Raw genomic sequence first — 18,169 nt, 5'->3', positions numbered from 1 at the left:
TGCCAATACAGAGGTTTACTGGATCCTGACAACCAAAATCTCAGCTGAACTGAACACAAAAGGTGCAGGAGAAACATATGATGAAAAAACTCAGCCATTTCTGGAAATCCTTCTGACCCCAGAACACAAGAAAACCAAAAAAGCATTCAAAACCGTCAACACAATGCTCAGTGAGAAATGGGAGACGCCCATGACCCATAATCTGAACCCCAAAGTGTTTGGTGCCGAAGATTCTTTTTGGAATGTCATCCAGCTGTTGCACCCCTTCCTCAAGGTGAATTTTGCAGCAAACTATGACCATTATGCCAGAGCGTTTGAACCATTTGCCACTAAAGATAAGATTTCAAATCTGAAAGGGGAATTTACTCTTTACATGAACTTGCCTAATCCTGACAATGCGAAACGGGATGTGTGGGCTTTTTGGAACAGTCATCAAGACATACTTCCCAACTTCAGCAAAGTAGCACTGCGAGCTTGGAGTGTACCCCTGGATTTATTGATGCAGAGTGCACACTTTCAAAGTTGGATTACCTCCGAGACAGCAAGAGGCTCAATATGAGTGAGCATACTTAGGAGAAAATTATGCGAGCATATGCAAACCAGGATACCTGGAAAAACTACTAGCTCTGAGACACACAAAATATCCCTTTGTACATTAAAAAAAGTTTATACTGTAGTAAAATGTGTATATTACAAAGGCTTTTTTTCCTCTTCCCCCCCTCCCCCAATTTTTCTATTTTTTAAATTTTAACCCAATTTCATTCTGGTTTTAATGTTTGGAAAATAAACACTGCAAAATGCCCCGATTATTATTTTTACAAATAAAAATTGAAAATGCAGAATGCTATTCTATACAATAGAATTCTGGTTGTATTTCCATATGTGTGCGCATTTTTACAAATTAAAAATAAAATTGGTTAAGTTTTTCCACTAACAAGTGTTTGCATTTTATTATTTAAGAGCACATTTTAAGTCCACAGGAGGAGAAACATTTTGTTTAGGGCCCATCATTTTAATGTGTTCCAAAAAGAAATTCAGTATAGTCACTTCTAAAAAGTATCCTAACTCGTTATAAAGTCTAAAATTAGAAGAACTGGCCATTGGTTTATATGTGAAGTAATGCATTTCTGTATTTTTCATGCAATGGAACTCTATTTTCAGTGAATATTCTTCCTAAATGGATTGTAACATACAAAAACTTTTTGGAAAAGGGTGATTAATATTAACCAGCCCCTCAAAAACGAAGAGTTTCCAGTGCAATCTACTAAAAATATTTAACAAATGCATAAAAATACCTGAACAGTATATTAATCTCCATGACAATAATTTGTGCTCCAACTACATTTTTACTGTACTAAAAACATAAACCCTATCCCCTTCCACAAAAAACAAAAACAAAACCAAAAAAACCACATCCAAAACTAAACTGTTGAGTTTGTTTCCTAAAAACTTGAAGTGAAGATTCTTCAGTGTTCTGTTCATCAGTTCCAGTTCAGCTGTTTTATCTTCTTAATTTATTTCTCTAGTTTTAATTAATGCTTTGACTAATGTTTCAATATTGATTTCTGGTGAAGGAAAAAAAGAAAAAAAAATTTTTTAAATTATTTGTTCATTTTTATGCAACTTTGCATAAATGCATATAGCAGATACCATGTTAAAAATTAAAGATTTAGCTTTCCTAATTCCCTTAACTAACTTTCCTAATTCTAATATAGTAGAATAATTTGCATTATCTGTCCGGCAAATTCACCAACATAATGATGGCCCAGTTATATAATAATTCAGTTCTGCCTTAAATGTTCTAGAAATACATTTCTTAAAATGGAATATTTTTCTACTATTTAAAACAAACTGCAATTCATAATGCTTATTTGTGTAGATATCAATGCAAAATAATTGACAAATTACCGTCTCATAACAGCAGTCAGAATCAATATCAAACTGGCCGTTTAAATATTTTACTATTAAAAAAATTATCCCCAAGTGTGTTCGACACACGTTTTGCATGTCTCTCTACTATTATCTCCAATGCTAGATTTCCCCCAACCCAGTTATTTGTACTCAGTCTCTCTTTAGCAGCCACCCTTGTGGTACTATTTGCTGGAGTCTGAAGCACACTGGCTGCTTCATGAAATTTGGAACCTGGACAGCCAGACGGCCCAGACCAAAGCTCTTCCTCCTCCCTCCCAATTAGGTAGGATTCTCTCCCATTTCATAACATCACTTTCCCACAACCACATCACCAAAACAATTCTATCAGTCCTCAGAAGAGTTAAGCTAAGCTCCCTTCAGAGCAATATTAATGCCAATCTTGAGCTGCAAATGTGCTGTTGAGGGAAGTCAACCCAAAAGCAACCCTCACAACTGAACAAGCCACCTCAGCCCTCTGCATAGTTTGAACCTTTGACTACTGCTTCATAGCACTTCACACTACAAACTAGGCCAACAAGGCTTTACTAAGGTTAAAATCTTCACAATCTTACTTTGAAGTGCTGGATAATATGGAGTCAGCTGCTTGAGCATTCTGGTCATTGTAGGTACATCCTTTCCTTGAAGTCTATGCAGAATGTTGGGAGTAAGACCACTGGCATCTTCATCAAACATCTTATCTGACTCTCTGTTTTGTTGTTGGTAATCTCTGTATGAATTGTGGACAGAAGAGGAGGAACGAAATGAGGCCGAATCAGTCTTGAAATCTGATTTCTGATATCTTGATTCTTCTGACCAACTAGAACCACCTCTTGATGAAGAAGTGGAATTTGAAGACCCACCTCCGTAGTAAGATGAACAGCCTTGTAAAGGGTAGTTTGTCGAATATCCTCCAGATGAAGGATATGTAGCAGAGGAAGCAGAATAGGATGATCTCTGGTCAGGTAAATTCCTTGTATTTGTAAATGCTCTTTGACTCTTCCAATTTGTACCTCCAACACCATAAGCCATTCTGTTATCAGGTGCTGTAGTTTTGTTTCCTTGGGCACTATTAGACTTGTATTCTGTTGAATACCCACTCCCTGAATATGTGAAGTAGGGAGAGGTGCCTCCAACTGAAGTGGACTGGGAGGATACAGAAGCAGATTGGTTGAATTGCTTCAGCCATTCATTGATTCCAGTAGCAAAGCCTCCCGTCTGAAGGGCAAATGAATTACTGAGTGCAGCCATTGTTGCAGAATCATTAGGTTTTAGTCCATATGAGGATGATCCATCACCTGTTTGGTAACTATATGAACTGGCAATGGTGAATGAAGTGTCTGCATCCAATTGTGATGTAAATTGTTCCTGTTCAGGTCTTTGAGATGAAAAATCTTGATTCCAGTTAGTATTTCCTGAAAAGACACATGCAAGTAAACCTAAATAAAATGACAGGCCATCAGCAGAAGAAGTTGGTCAAACTTTAACTAACCCCATGAAGCCTGAATCCCTCCTGCACCCCGCCACCCCAACTCCCTGCCCTAAGCCCCCTGCCTGCACCTCGCACCCCTCCTGTACCCCAACTCCCTGCCCTGAGCCCCCTTGTACACCCCGCACCCCAACCCCCTGCCCTGAGCCCCCTCCTGCAGTCCACACCCCTCCTGCACCCCAACCCCCTGCCCTGAGCTCCCTGCTGCACCCTGCACCCCTGTGTACCCCAAACCCCTTCCGAGCCCCCTGCCAAGCCCCCTCCTGCACCCCAACCCCCTGCCAAGCCCCCTCCCACAGTCCGCACCCCTCCTGCACCCAAACTCCCTTCCCTGAGCCTCCTCATACACCCCGCACCCCTCCTCTGCTCCAATCCCTTGCCCTGAGCCCCTTCCTGCACACCGCACCCCCTCCCACACCCCTGCCCCGGCCCTGAATACAATTTCCCCACCCAGATGTGGCCCTCGGCCCAAAAAGTTTGCCCACCCCTGAACTAGTCCAAAAACAAACAAACAAAAAAGACGCTAATCCATGAAAATAAGATGTGACTGTGTGCCTCACCAATTAACAGTAGTGTGCTCAAATGAAGGATAACACAAATGTTAAACTGCCTGAAAAACAGTTCTAATCTGAAGACACTGCAGGTAAAAAAAACAAACAAGTTTTTTTTTTTCTTTTTTTAAGTCTGCCTCTCAGCCACCACGTTTAGAATGTACGTCCAAGACTGACCTAAGTAGGGAGTAGGTGAAACTAACACAACACTATGTAAGGTTTACTTTTCTCATGTCACTTAAGGCCAGTTTAGAAACTTGAATGCCAAAAATATTTAAAGTAATTATGATGGAGATTTTCAGTGCTCAGCCTTTCTATTGTTTGCAGAATCTGCTTCCTCAGTGAGGTATTTACAGAGGCCTACATATTTGGGGACTGGATTTCCAAAAGTGCTCAGAGCTGGCCTAACTGCTCCCACTGAAGTCAGTGGTAAAACTCCAAGAGTTGTTAGCATCTGTTTTAAACTCAAATTACTAACATTCTAATAAAAAGGAGGGCTCTGTCTTAGAAATATCAGGAATGTCACTGTTCTTTTGAAGGGGAGGCTGTTGCATTTAAAGTGGAAAAAAAGAAGGAAGAAATTTTACAAAATTAAAACCTTTACAACATAATGAATAAAATATTGATACAAGCCTGATTTAAAAGATTTTTTGCAGCTCATCTTTGAGAACTTTCTTCTTGGCTTTAGGCAATATCCTGTTTTCACAGAGCTTTTGAGAATCTGCTAAAATTCTAACTTTTCTCCAATTTCTATTAACCATCTCACTTTGGCTATTTAACCAAAATGCTTCAAGTTCCAAATTTACTTTTTCTAGCTAATTAAATGCATCAGACATTGAAATTTTGCTGCTTTATTCACTTGATTTATAGAATCACAGGACTGGAAGGGACCTTAAGAGGTCTTCTAGTCCAGTCCCGTGTGACGCTGTATGGAATCCTGGGGACACTTTAGGATATTATGAATACCAATATTGTAAAATTGCAGTGATTTATGCCAGATATGCCGTGTAAGGTATCTGCAAAAATGTTATAATTTGCCAGGTTATGATAATCTAGTTTATGTGTTTGTATCACCTTTGTATTGTAAGTTATATGTATGGTATGTCCGTAGTTCCAAACTTGTGCTGTGCATCTGAGTGACACACCTAGACAGATTGGCATTAGCACTGCCTAGCTTGTTTGACAGCCCATTAAGGGACATCAGCTATACAACTGATAGAAGGCAAGGGATACACCTTATGACTCAGCAAGGCATGTAGGGGCATGCCTGTGGAAAGAACTCTAAGGCCTTTCAAAGTCATGTGCTATCTGCTATGAGTGTGTTTGAAACAAAGGAAGTACCAGACACATGGCAAAAACATTATAAAAGGCAGCTGCATCTTCTCCATTTTGTCTTCAGTCCTGCTTCATGTCTTCAATCCTGCTTCTTACCTCTGGAGTAACCTTCCTACAAACTTCTGAAGCTCTGAACAAAGGACTGAATGACCCATCCAAGTTGTGGATGTGTCCAGAGGGACTTTCAAGCCAGCAAACTCACCAATACTCCTAGGGACCGGATGGACTTTGAAGTAATTGTATGTGATTGTTTTTAACATCTCTCGTTCTTTTTTCTTTATAATAAACTTTTAGCTTTAGGCACTAAAGGATTGGCTGGCAGCATGGTATTTTGGGTAAAATCCAAATCTACACTGACCTGGTAATGTGGCTGACCCTTTGGGGTCAGAAGAACATTTTGTATATGTGAGCAGAGTTTTTTAAATAACTACTCATTGTACTGGACCTAGGTCCTGATTGGGAGCCAGAAAACTGGAATGCAATAAAGGGGGCTGTGTGATTCTTTTTCTGCTTCTTGATAACCAGTGTGGGGGATCAGAAGCACAGTTTGTGACTGGTTGGGGAGTTTAACTTCAGTGTTACCCACTGGTCTTGGGAGTACCTGTTCTCCCTTTTGCAGCCTGCCCTGACCTTGGCATGTTCAGTGAGGGCTGCCCCAGGCACACCAGGTCAGACCCTGCACCCAAGGCAGGACTAAGTATTATCTAGACCATCCCAGACATGTTTGTCTAACCTGCTTAAAATCTCCTCTGACGGAGATTCCACAACATCTCTAGGAAATTTATTTCAGTGCTTAACTACCCAGACAGTTAAGAAGTTTTTTCTAATGTCCAACCTAAACCGCCCTTGCTGAAATTTAAGCCCATTGCTTCTTGTCCTATCCTCAGAGGTTAATGAGAACAATTTTTCTTCCTCCCCCTTGTAACAACCTTTTATGTACTTGAAAACTATTATGTCCCCTCTCAGTCTTCTCTTTTCCAGACTAAACAAACCCAGTTTTTTCAATCTTCCCTCATAGGTCATGTTTTCTAGACCTTTAATGATTTCTGTTGGTCTTCTCTGGACTTTCTTCAATTTGTTCACATCCTTCCTGAAACGTGGTGCCCAGAACAGGACACAATACTCCAGTTAAGGCCTAAAGAGCACGGAGTAGAGCGGAAGAATTATTTCTTGTATATTGCCTACAACACTCCTGCTAATGCAGCCCAGAATGATGTATGCTTTATTTGCAACAACGTTACACTGTTGACTCATATTTAGACTGTGATCCACTATGACCCCCAGATCTTTTTTCCAATAGTACTCCTTCCTAGGCAGTCATTTTGTATGTGTGCAACTGATTGGTCCTGCCTAAGTGGAGTACTTTGCATTTGTCCTTACTGAATTTCATCCTATTTACTGCAGACCATTTCTCCAGATCATTTTGAATTTTAATCCTATCCTCCAAAGCACTTGCAACCCCTCCCAGCTTGGTATCGTCCACAAAATTTATAAGTGTACTCTGCCATTATCTAAATCATTGATGAAGATATTGAACAGAACTGGACCCAAATCCAATCCCTGTGGGACCCCATTTGATGCACCCTTCCAGCTTGACTGTGAACCACTGATAACTAGTCTCTGGGAACAGTTTTCCAACCAGCTATGCACCCACCTTATAGTAGCTCCATCTAAATTTTATTTCCCTAGTTTGTTTATGAGAAAGTCATGCAAGACAGTATCAAAAAACCTTACTAAAGTCAAGATATACCACATCTACAACTTTCCCCCATCCACAAGGCTTGTTAGCATGTCAAAAAAAAGCTATTAGGTTGGTTTGACATCATTTGTTCTTGACAAATCCATGCTGACTGTTACTTATCATTTTTTTATCTTTTAGGTGTCTGCAAACAGAATGCTTAATTATTTACTCCACTATCTTTCTGGGAACTGAAGTTAAGATGACTGATCTGTAATTTCCCAGGGTGTCTTTAGTCCCCCTTTTATTGATTTGGACTATAATTTGCACCTTTTCCAGTCCTCTGGAATCTCTCCCATCTTCTATGACTTTTCAAAGATAATTGCTAATGGCTCAGATGTCTCCTAATTCAGCTCCTTGAGTAGTCTAAGATGTATTTCATCAGGCCCTGGTGACTTAAAAACATTTAACTTGTCTAAGTACACCTCTACCCCGATATAACACGAATTCGGATATAACACGGTAAAGCAGTGCTCCGGGGGAGGGTCTGCGCACTCCGGTGGATCAAAGCAAGTTCGATATAACGCGGTTTCACCTATAACACGGTAAGATTTTTTGGCTCCCGAGGACAGCGTTATATCGAGGTAGAGGTGTAATTTCTAACTTGTTCTTTCCCTATTTTAGCCTCTGATCCTACCCCATTTTCACTGGCATTCACTAAGTTAGATATCCAAATGTTTTTAGTGAAACTTTTTAGTGAAAACAAACAAAAAAATCATTTGGCACTTCTGCCATTTCGACATTTTCTGTTATCCGTCCCCTCCCCCACCATTAAGTAATGGGCCTACCCTGTCTGGTCTTCCTCTTGCTTCTAATGTATTTGTAGAATGTTTTCTTGTTACCTTTTATGTCTCTAGCTAGTTTAATCTCATTTTGTGCCCTTTCCTTTCTAATTTTGTCCCTACATACTTGTGTTATTTGTTTCTTTTCATCCTTTGTAATTTGATCTAGTTTCCACTTTTTATAGGATTCTTTTTTGAGTTTTAGATCATTGAAGATCTCCTGGTTAAGCCAGGGTGGTCTCTTGCCATGCTTCCTATCTTTCCTATGCAGTGGGATAGTTTTGCTCTTATGCCGTGAAATCAGCTATATCTTTCTTCAGTCCCAGAATTCCCTTTAACAAATCAGACTGTTCTTCAGGTGGACAGACAAGGGATGGTTGTGACATTGTCTTTACACATAGGTTGGTACAGCACCACTCGTATTTGTTTCATGTAGTGGCTGACCCATATGTAACATTTCCCCCTCCTCCCCAAAAAATAGTTTAGTAATACTTTAGAGCAGAGAGGCATACATCTTACCCTGTGCCCTTTAGTGGTTTCAGCAGATTTATTTCTACTCACTGGACAATATGGCAGACTGACCCCTCACTGAAGAAACCCTCCCATCAAAGCCAGAAGATGACAGCTCTAGCACCGCCTGTTAATCTCAGCTACTTTGGTACCACCCAATGAAATGGGCAGTTCCTCAGGTGGTCACTACCAGAATCAGGAAGGATTTAACAGATTAAAACCCCAAACTCCTTGAACAGCACCAGACAACAAATGGAAATCACAGAGCACTTCTAAAGCACAGCATTCTAGTGGCAGAGTAGCATGACTGGGCGGAAGTTTAAGTCCTCATATAGCATGTTCTGTGAATTCAAAACCACTTTATTACGAATATTTTGACAAAGACACCCTGCAAAGTACCTGAATTGCCTTTGTAATTTTCATAAGACTTGTATGGTTTTTGGATGTTTTTTCCTGCTGAAAGCTCATCTTGAGATATTGACATCAATGGCCTCAGGCTGCTGGCATAATTGACCTAGGGGAAATAAAGCACATCTCATTGTATTTGTTCTAAACATTTACATTTCATTTTCAACATTTCAAAAATAGCAACTTTTCCTATAGAATGCCAATAAATTTTCATTGGTAATGCTATTTTTAAGCAATGAATCCTATGTTTTGCTGTGCTGCTCAAGTTTGCTCCCTATTTTGCTCACAACTATCAATGTGAGTAACAACTTCCTCCCATTTGACTTGAGTTTTGAATTAGCCATTGATCTAAGTAAAATCAATCTCAAATATACAAGTTAGGCCTTTGAGCTCTCTCTCACACACATACACACCAACACCTTATGATACCTGTTTATCAAAATGTGCCTAGTGCTAGCAAAATGAAAGCCAACCAAACATACTAACCATTTAGCCAGTATTAATACATTCTAGTTTTGACAGTGCTAATGTTTTTTTTCCTTGAAAGACTTCAGGGATTATTTTCCTTATTCCCCTCTTCCTTCTCCAGTTACTGTACAGGTTTTCAAAACTTTGTTATATTTTAAAATAATATTCATGGCAATGTCATGGGTGAAGGTTTGAATTTCATGGGATATGCATGGCTGCTGAGTCCCCCCAGAACCAAACTGATTCGATTCTTCCAGCAGTGAGGAGGCTGTTTGTGGGGGGGAAGAGGGGAGCAGGTCAGTCCCAATCCTGTGGGGGGAAAGCAGAGATGGTGGGCAGGTCCTATTCCAAGGAATCGAGGGATGGCAGGCAGGCAGCAGGTCTCACCACAAGGTGCTGACTGATCTGACCCAGCCCAGCATGGGGCAAGGATCAGAACCTGGCTCACTCTGCACTCCGCTCCAGGCCAGGCTACTGCTTAGTGATTAGGAGCCTCGGCGTGGCCCCTGCAAGTCCTGGGAAGAAACTGAAGCACCAGCTGGTGAGAAACTGAGACGAGGATTCATCCACTCTATCCTCCTGCCAGGGCAGAGCCCCTCACATACCTACTCCTGTTCCAAGCAGTGGCAGCACGGGCTATGATATTGGCTACGGTGGAGGAATGGATCCTGGTCTCAGCTCCTGCAGTCTACACCTCGGGCCTGCAGGAACCACTGTATATAGGCTGGCCAGGTTCCCAACCACTGCGTTGCCAGAGCCGGCCCTCCTCCCCCCCACCACCAGTCCTATCAGCCAGACAGGGAGCAACAACCTCGATGGGAGCCAAACAGCATAAGCCAGGCCCTGATCTCTGCCCCTGGCTGGGCCAGACCATCTAGAGCCATATACAGGAACTCCTCACTTAAAGTCGTCCTGGTTAATGTTGTTTCGATGTTAAGTTGCTGATCAATTAGGGACCAGGGTGGACCAGCAGCCCCCTATCAGCTCCCCATTCCCCTAAGTTCCCTGTGCAGCAGCTGTCCCTCCCCCCACTGCCTTGGAGCTGCTCCCAGAGACTCCTGCTTGCTGTATGAGGTAGGAGGGGGGGAGAAGAAGGGAGCTAATGTCAGGGTGTCTCCCGCTCCCCCCTGCTCCTGCACCCCGCTTACCCCATCTTCCATAGAGCAGGGGGGACACACGATGGAGGGAGGGAGCTTCTAGGCAGTAGCTGCTGTCTCAGGTCTCAGCAAACTGATTTAATTAACAAGGCAGTGTACTTAAGCCTGGGGTCAGCTACTTAAAGGGGAAATGTCCATTTTTTCTCTCACACACAGGGTGTGTCTCTCTGTCTGCCCTCCCTCCTTTCCTGCTGCCTTGTAGAGTGTTGTGAGAGTTAACCCTTCAGGGCTCAGTCAATTGCTAGTTCATTTAGCAGTAAGGCATTCCCTGGGAAATATCCCATCCTCTGACCTCTCCACCTCAACCAAGCTTCACAATCATCATCACTGTGTACCAGTATTACATTGTTTGTTTAAAACGAGAGAGAGAGAGAGAGAGAGCGCGCGCGCGCGTGTGTGTGTGTGTGTGTAGTATTTTGTCTGCTGAAAAGTTTTTCCCTGGAACCTAACCCCCTCATTTACATTAATTCGTATGGGGAAATTGGATTCGCTTAACATAGTTTTGCTTAAAGTTGCATTTTTCAGGAACATAACTACAACCTTAACTGAGGAGTTCCTGTAATGAGAGACATCCCCATCCCAGCCGCCAATCCCCTCCCTCCCGGAATAGGACCAACCCACCACCTCCCTGACCCACTCCAGAATGGGACCAGTCTGCTAACCCCCCACAAGCAGCCGTGGCCTCAACAGGGAGAAAGTAGGGATGCCTGCTTCCGCCTTTCTGCTGTTGAAAGTCGCAATACTAGGCTAACTTATCACGGTTTCATGGAACCGTGATTTTCACTGGTCGCTATATATAAGCAGATAAAAACAGAAGAGCAACCAGCCTAGTTGTCTCTACTACAGTCTGCTGCTATATGAGAAGAAACAGGAGCTGTTCTCATGGCTCAAAGCCTCAAGCAGGAACAGAGCTGCATGCCACCAATGAGAACTGTCCACATGTCCAGGGAGAAAAGAATGAAGCAGTCAAGTAGTGTCACTTGGGGGAAAACACCAAATGGTTGAGTTAGTTCCCTTATATCTTGGCTATACAAGTGGCAGGAAAGCAGTGTGGTGGGAGAACAACTAGGCAACATGTAAGCATGTGCAGAAGAAGGTAAAGGAGGCCAACTGAAGAGAGACACATGCAGAGGGGAGAAAAACAGGACAAAGGGGACGTGGAAAAGAAATTAAAAAGAAAAAACTGTGCAGTTAACTTCTCAAAACCAAGCTACTTATACTTAAATTTATTTCCTAATTTCTGTGCCAAATGCTGTAGTTGTTTCAGGGATGTTACATGATTATGAATGGGAGGAGTGGGTAAACCAATGGGAAAACCCTTGCAACAGAACACCACAATATGGAACTAGTCATTGAGGTAGACCAATTACTTACAGCTGCTTTCTTTTTACAAAAGGTCTTCAAAGCTTCAGTCAGCTCTTGTGTAATACTAATTACCAGAGTTGCTTCTGTGTCTGAGGTGACCCGAAAAGTTTCCTGTCAAATTAAAAATAATCACACATTCAAAAAGGTTAAGTTTCAAACAATAACTAAGGACACTTATCTCAAATACTCAACCCGACTTCCCATAGGAGATCATGAGTTTTGGGAAACAGATGCAAAATAAATGGATTCAAATGAAGTTCTATGACCAACTCAAGCAAAAAATTAAGGAAATGAGATTTAAAAAGCAAAAAAAGGGCTGAGAATTTACAAACTGGATGCTAACAGACCTCAAATCCCAGTGATGATTGAACCAGATGATAATCTAAATAAAGAGGGCTTTTCATCCACACTGGTAGCTGTTTCCACTGCTTCACACTATCTCAGACATTTTAGGATTCAGAATGACATTTCTGGAATCCTGTTATATAGATGGGGCAAAATGGCATAAAAGAGTGGAAGAGCAACCAGAGAGCACCACAGTAAAAACCAAAAAGGCAGGATGAAGCAGGTGTCTGAGCCTCTCTTCAAATTATTTTTAAAGAAAATAGTTAAGTAACCTTTTCTTCTCAGAACTTCTAAATACAGACAAGACACTTCCCTAAACAAATTACAGGACATAATTAATCATGAACATTCTCCTAGCAAAACATTTTAGACATTAAACACTATTAAAAATTACTTTAGCAGCTAATGTTAAAATCTCTACAAAAAGCAGAGATATCAAGTTCTATTTCTTTGAACTCTGAAGTTCAAATTCAAGTTCTAATGTATGATGTTACAGGCAACAGCAAGCAGCAAAGGATTTATTTATACTGTAGCTGCCCAATCTTTAAGATTTGGTGAAATACGACTTGAAAAGTAGGAATTACTGATCAAGTTCATTCATAATTTTTCAAGTGATTCATGCAAGATTCGTTCTTTCTGCAGTGGTGCAAATCCAGTGTTAAAACGTAGCAAATCCTGGCAAAAGTACTTTTTGTACATACCAAGTATTCTAGGGCTTTCTGCTTTCGAACTGGATCATTCTGTAGGGGGGGAAAACCACCACAAGGACCGATTACAGTGCTTATATATATTCTTCTGCAAAACATCATAATATATAGCAACCAAATGCTTGAGAGAAGAAAGTATTTTACAGCAGTCAATTATAATCTTAGGCCCTTATTGCTGGTATACACAGTAACAACTGCAATATTTCCATTTTGGGCTACGTAAGTTTCAAAATTAAGACAGACTTTAGCTCCTAAGATATAGGGTTCCTGAAAAACCTCTTCACTTTCCGCAATTACCTTTCTGTTCTCATGTTGACCATAAGAGAACAGGTCTTTTACTGTTAAATAGTTAACATTTTATTTCAAATGTTACAGCTTATTTCAATGATAAGCTGATATTCTTAAGGTGAAATGCTAATAGAATTTACTTTGCCCTTAACATATTTCATACGAGGATAATCAAAGCACCTTACAAAAAAATAAAATAAAAATCAACACCTGTGAGGGATAGAAGTAATTATGCCAATTTTATATGCAGAAAGTGAGGTTGAAAGGCTCGTGCATGGTCAGTGGATGAATTAGGACTCCTGGGCTCTACTCCGAACATCCAATTGCACAAGTTTAAGTAAAGGTACATATACCAAAGCAAGATAAAGTTATAGAAGACTGTTTTAAAACAATATAAATGTTTCCACATAAGAGTTTGCATTAGGGTTGCCAACTTTCTGATTGCAGGAAACAGAACACCCTTGCCCCATCCTCTTCCCTGAGGCCCCGCCCCCACCACACCCCTTCTCTAAAGGCCCCTCCCCCACTCACGCCATCCCCCCGCCCCCTCCATTGCTCGCACTCACCCACCCTAGCTCACTTGCTCATTTTCACTGGGATGGGGCAGAGGGTTGGGGTGCGGGTGCTGCGGGTGAGCCAGAGATTCATAGACTCATAGACTTTAAGGTCAGAAGGGATCATTATGATCATCTAGTCTGACCTCCTGCACAATGCAGGCCACAGAATCTCACCCACCCACTCCTGTAACAAACCTCTAACCTATGCCTGAATCACTGAAGTCCTCAAATCGTGGTTTAAAGACCTCAAGGTGCAGAGAATCCTCCAGCAAGTGACCTGTGCCCCACGCTGCAGAGGAAGGCAAAAAACCTTCAGGGCCTCTGCCAATCTGCCCTGGAGGAAAATTCCTTCCCAACCCCAAATATGGCGATCAGTTAAACCCTGAACATGTGGGCAAGACTCACCAGCCAGCACCCAGGAAGGAATTCTCTGTAGTAACTCAGATCCCACCCCATCTAACATCCCATCACAGACTATTGGGCATATTTACCTGCTAATAATCAAAGATGAATTAATTGCCAAAATTAGGCTATCCCATCATACCATCCCCTCCATAAAAACTTATCAAGCTGAGTCTTGAAGCCAGATATGTCTTTTGCCCCCACTACTCCCCTTGGAAGGCTGTTCCAGAACTTCACTCCTCTAATGGTTAGAAACCTTCGTCTAATTTCAAGTCTAAACTTCCTAATGTCCAGTTTATATGCATTTGTTCTTGTGTCCACATTGGTACTAAGCGTAAATAATGAAAGGTTTGGGGGTGAGGGCTCCGTCTGGGGGTACAGGCTCTGGGGTGGGGCCAAGGATGAGGGGTTCAGAGTGTGGAGGGGGGCTCTCGGCTGGGGCTTGGGACGGCGTGTGGGCTCCAGGGTGGGGCCAGGAGGTTGAGGTATGGGGGGGGGGGGGGATAAGGACTCCGGCTGAGGGGGCGGGCGCGGGGGGGGGGGAGGGGGGATGAGGGGTTTGGAGTGCAGCAGGGGGCTCAGGGCTAGGGCAGGCAGTTGGTGTGCAGGAGGGTGTGGGCTCCGGGAGGGAGTTGGGGTGCGGGAGGGGGCTCAGGGCTGGTGGAGGAGGTTCAGGGTGTGGTGCAGGGTCTGGACAGCGCTTACCTGAGGCGGTTCCCGGAAGCGGTGACATGTCCTCTGGCTTCTAGGCGCAGGGGCGCCCACGGAGGCTCCGTGCGCTGCCTTAGCCCGCAGGCACTGCCCCCACAGCTCCCATTGGCCGTGGTGTAGGCCAATGGGAGCTGTGGAGCCGGTGCTTGGGGTGGGGACAGCGTGCAGAGCCTCCGTGGCTGCTCCTGTGCATAGGGGCCGCAGGGACATGCCAGCCGCTTCCAAGAGCTACACTGAGCCTGGGAATCTTTTAGGAATGAAAAGTGTATATACATACATACATACGTGTGTGTGTGTGTGTGTGTGTGTGTGTGTGTGTGTGTGTGTGTGTGTTTTGCATATCTCATTACTGGAATTATTTCTCAGTTTAGGCAAACGATTTCTGCCTTTAACTAGATGATTAAATACTCCAAAGGGGGGGGAGGGAAAATCCAGCCAAGTACTATCAGCACTTAGTAGATTTACCATTTTAAAGTGAACCTGCCTTAGCCCCGCTGCACCACCGACTGGATTTTTAATGGCCTAGTCAGTGTTGCTGACAGGAGCCACCAGGGTCCCTTTTTGACCAGGCGCCTGGCAACTCTAGTTTGCATAGGTTTAACTAGATCAGTTTTTTAAATGTACAAGAAAGCTGCAACTGAAGAGAAGTCTAGTGGTGAATCCAAAGCTTAACAACTGATGACAAGCCATTATGAAGAGGGAAGATGTCATACTCAAGTGTGGAATTTCTTATAGCATGTGAATATCTTCCTCTGGGAGCCAATTTCTTCCCTGATGAGACACTGTGCTTTGATAGCTCTCATGGCACCAGCAGATATCCATGCCAATGAAATAGGCCACAACTAAGAGCCAAAAGTATCAAGAAAACTGGTTGGCCTGAGACCACACACAGTGCCAAATTCCAGAAGAATCCTAGTTCTTACAGCAATGGTTCTCAAATAGATGCACACATACCCATGGGTGTAGGCAGAGGTCTTCCAGGGGATACATCAACTCATCTAGATATTTGCCCAGTTTTACAACAGGCTACATAAAAAGCCTAGCAAAGTCAGTACAAACTAAAATTTCATACACACAAAACCAGAGAGTAAGCAATTTCTCAGTGTGTTGTGACACTTTTGTATTTTTATATCTGATTTTGTAAGCAAGCAGTTTTTAAGTGAGCTGAAACTTGGAGTACTCAAGACAACTTAGACTCCTGAAAGGGGTACAGTAGTCTGGAAAGGTTGAGAACCACTGATTTATAGCATATGGTGTGTCAAAGTTTTGATATTAAGATCAAGATAAAGCTGACAAAGCTGTTGGTGCCTAGTGCTTTTCAGGGCAGCTACTAAAGGCATAATCAATATATATTAATTATTTGTATTATTGTAGCAACTAGGAGCCACGGTCATGAACCAAGACAACATTGTGCTAGGGTACATCTTTGAGAAAAATCTGTGGATTTTTTTTATTGTCCTTTTGCTAACCCAAGATTTAACAAGTTATTGAGTATAGAAGATCTTTGATTTAAAGAAGGAGGGAATAGCGAGGAAGCAGACTGACTGACTTTCGGCGTGGAGTACAGAGACAAAGCTTCCTCCACAAAATTGATTAACCAAAGAGTGGTAAGCATCTCTTACCAACATGAAGATTTGTTATGGTAGGTTATTTCACTTTATTGTATAAAGTGGAATACAATATCAATAAAATAGGAAACTGAGTCAAAACACGGGTAGACATTCAGAAAACAAGAACAATGAAACATAACTATCATACGACACATTTCAAAATTACTAACACTTACCTCAGGCTTGTAATCCTCTTCCCACCTAGAATAAAAAGAAGAAAGTTCAGTTGTTAAAGCAACAGCATAAAGGCTATTTTAAAAAGGATTTAGAATTTTATATAAGCCATCCTGCGCACAGATTTCAACTTCCCAAGTGACCTCAATTATTAATCAAGACCTCCCACCATATGGCACATCTGTAGAACCACATTCAATGCTGGGATATAGGACCACAATAAGGCCACCAGAAGAGTCCAAGAACACTTTCTACTAGGGCTGTGAAGAGATTAAAAAAATTAATCGTGATTAATCGCGCTGTTAAATAGAATACTATTTATGTAACTATTGTTGGATGTTCTCCACATTTTCAAATATATTTATTTCAGTTACAAAACAGAATACAAAGTGTACAGTGCTCACTTTATATTCATTTTTTATTATAAATATTTGCACTGTAAAAATAAAAGAAATGGTATTTTTCAATTCACTTAATACAAGTACTGTAGTGCAATCTCTATCATGAAAATTGAACTTACAAATGTAGAATTATGTACAAAAAACTAACTGCGTTCAAAAATAAAACAATGTAAAACTTTGGAGTCTACATGTCAACTCAGTCCTACTTCTTGTTCAGCCACTTGGTCAGACAAACAAGCTTGTTTACATTTGCAGGAGATAATGGTGCATGCTTCTTGTTTACAAAATGTCACCTGAAAGTGAGAGTAGGCAAGATATTTATGTGCCAGATGCGCTAAAGATTCGTATGTTTGGACTTGCAGGCTCTAAAGTTTTACATTGTTTTGTGTTTGAGTGGAGATATGTAACCAAAAAAAAAAAAAAAAAAAAAAAAAATCTACATTTGTAAATTGCACTTTCACAATAAAGAGATTGCACTATGGTACTTGTATGAGGTGAATTGAAAAATACTATTTCTTATTTTTACAGTGCAAATATTTGTAATAAAAATAATATAAAGTGAGTACTGTACACTTTGTATTCTGTGTTGTAATTTAAATCAATATATTTGAAAATGTAGAAAAACATGCAAAATATTTAATACATTTCAATTAGTATTCTATTGTTTTAACAGTGTGATTATTCGCGATTATTTTTCTACTATACAGACATAAATAGTAACAAAGCTCCTTCACAGAACATCAGCTCCTTGATAAGAAAAATGCCTTAATTATCTTGGTCATCTCCTTTGACTGTGCCCCACCTCTGCAACATTCTCAACCAATGCCAGCCCTGGGTATGATGGATCATTTTGGGATATGATCTGAAGTTTCTCTATATATAAATACATCATGCTGCCATTAAATGACTCAGCAAGTGCAATACATCAGAAAGTCATTGTTATTTTAATCTTATATGTATAACTCACTGATAATCAACAAAGTTTTGTACGAGAGGAAAAACTGAACAAAGACAACAAATAAAAAAATGTAGGATTTTTTTTCTAAAGACAAGTTGCAATGGTCTGAGATAAACAAAATAAGTAGCCACTTAATCATTTCAAATGTATGGTGATGTAATGGTAATAAATCTATTCATGTGGGAGTTTACTGGAGGTTTCCTCACCTTGATTTTTTCTTTGATGACGAGGCTAGAAACAAAAAATTGGATGCGGTCAGCAAGAGCACATGTGTATTATAGTATCATTGCAAACGGATTATAATA

General features: G+C 41.3%; 1 protein-coding gene across 1 annotated transcript in view; it reads right to left on the bottom strand.

Annotated features, from left to right (window-relative positions):
• Window positions 1-764: 764 nt before the first annotated feature.
• Window positions 765-18,169, bottom strand: part of LOC112107758 — a 57,544-nt gene continuing 40,139 nt past the window's right edge. Inside the window, exons 11-17 of the mRNA XM_029913365.1 lie at window positions 18,071-18,095; window positions 16,508-16,532; window positions 12,758-12,796; window positions 11,721-11,822; window positions 8,713-8,827; window positions 2,484-3,323; window positions 765-1,565 (exon numbers count right to left, since the gene is read on the bottom strand). Of these exons, the coding sequence (XP_029769225.1) occupies window positions 1,510-1,565; window positions 2,484-3,323; window positions 8,713-8,827; window positions 11,721-11,822; window positions 12,758-12,796; window positions 16,508-16,532; window positions 18,071-18,095 (1,202 nt within the window). The 3' untranslated portion in view covers window positions 765-1,509. The remainder of the gene's footprint in view (window positions 1,566-2,483; window positions 3,324-8,712; window positions 8,828-11,720; window positions 11,823-12,757; window positions 12,797-16,507; window positions 16,533-18,070; window positions 18,096-18,169) is intronic.

The sequence above is a fragment of the Terrapene carolina genome, unplaced genomic scaffold (genome assembly GCF_002925995.2).
Source record: "Terrapene carolina triunguis isolate 2854851 unplaced genomic scaffold, T_m_triunguis-2.0 Scaffold613, whole genome shotgun sequence".
In the NCBI taxonomy this organism is placed as follows: Eukaryota; Metazoa; Chordata; order Testudines; family Emydidae; genus Terrapene; species Terrapene triunguis.
Note: the sequence above shows the minus strand (reverse complement) of the source record. Positions and strands in the feature narration are given on the sequence as shown.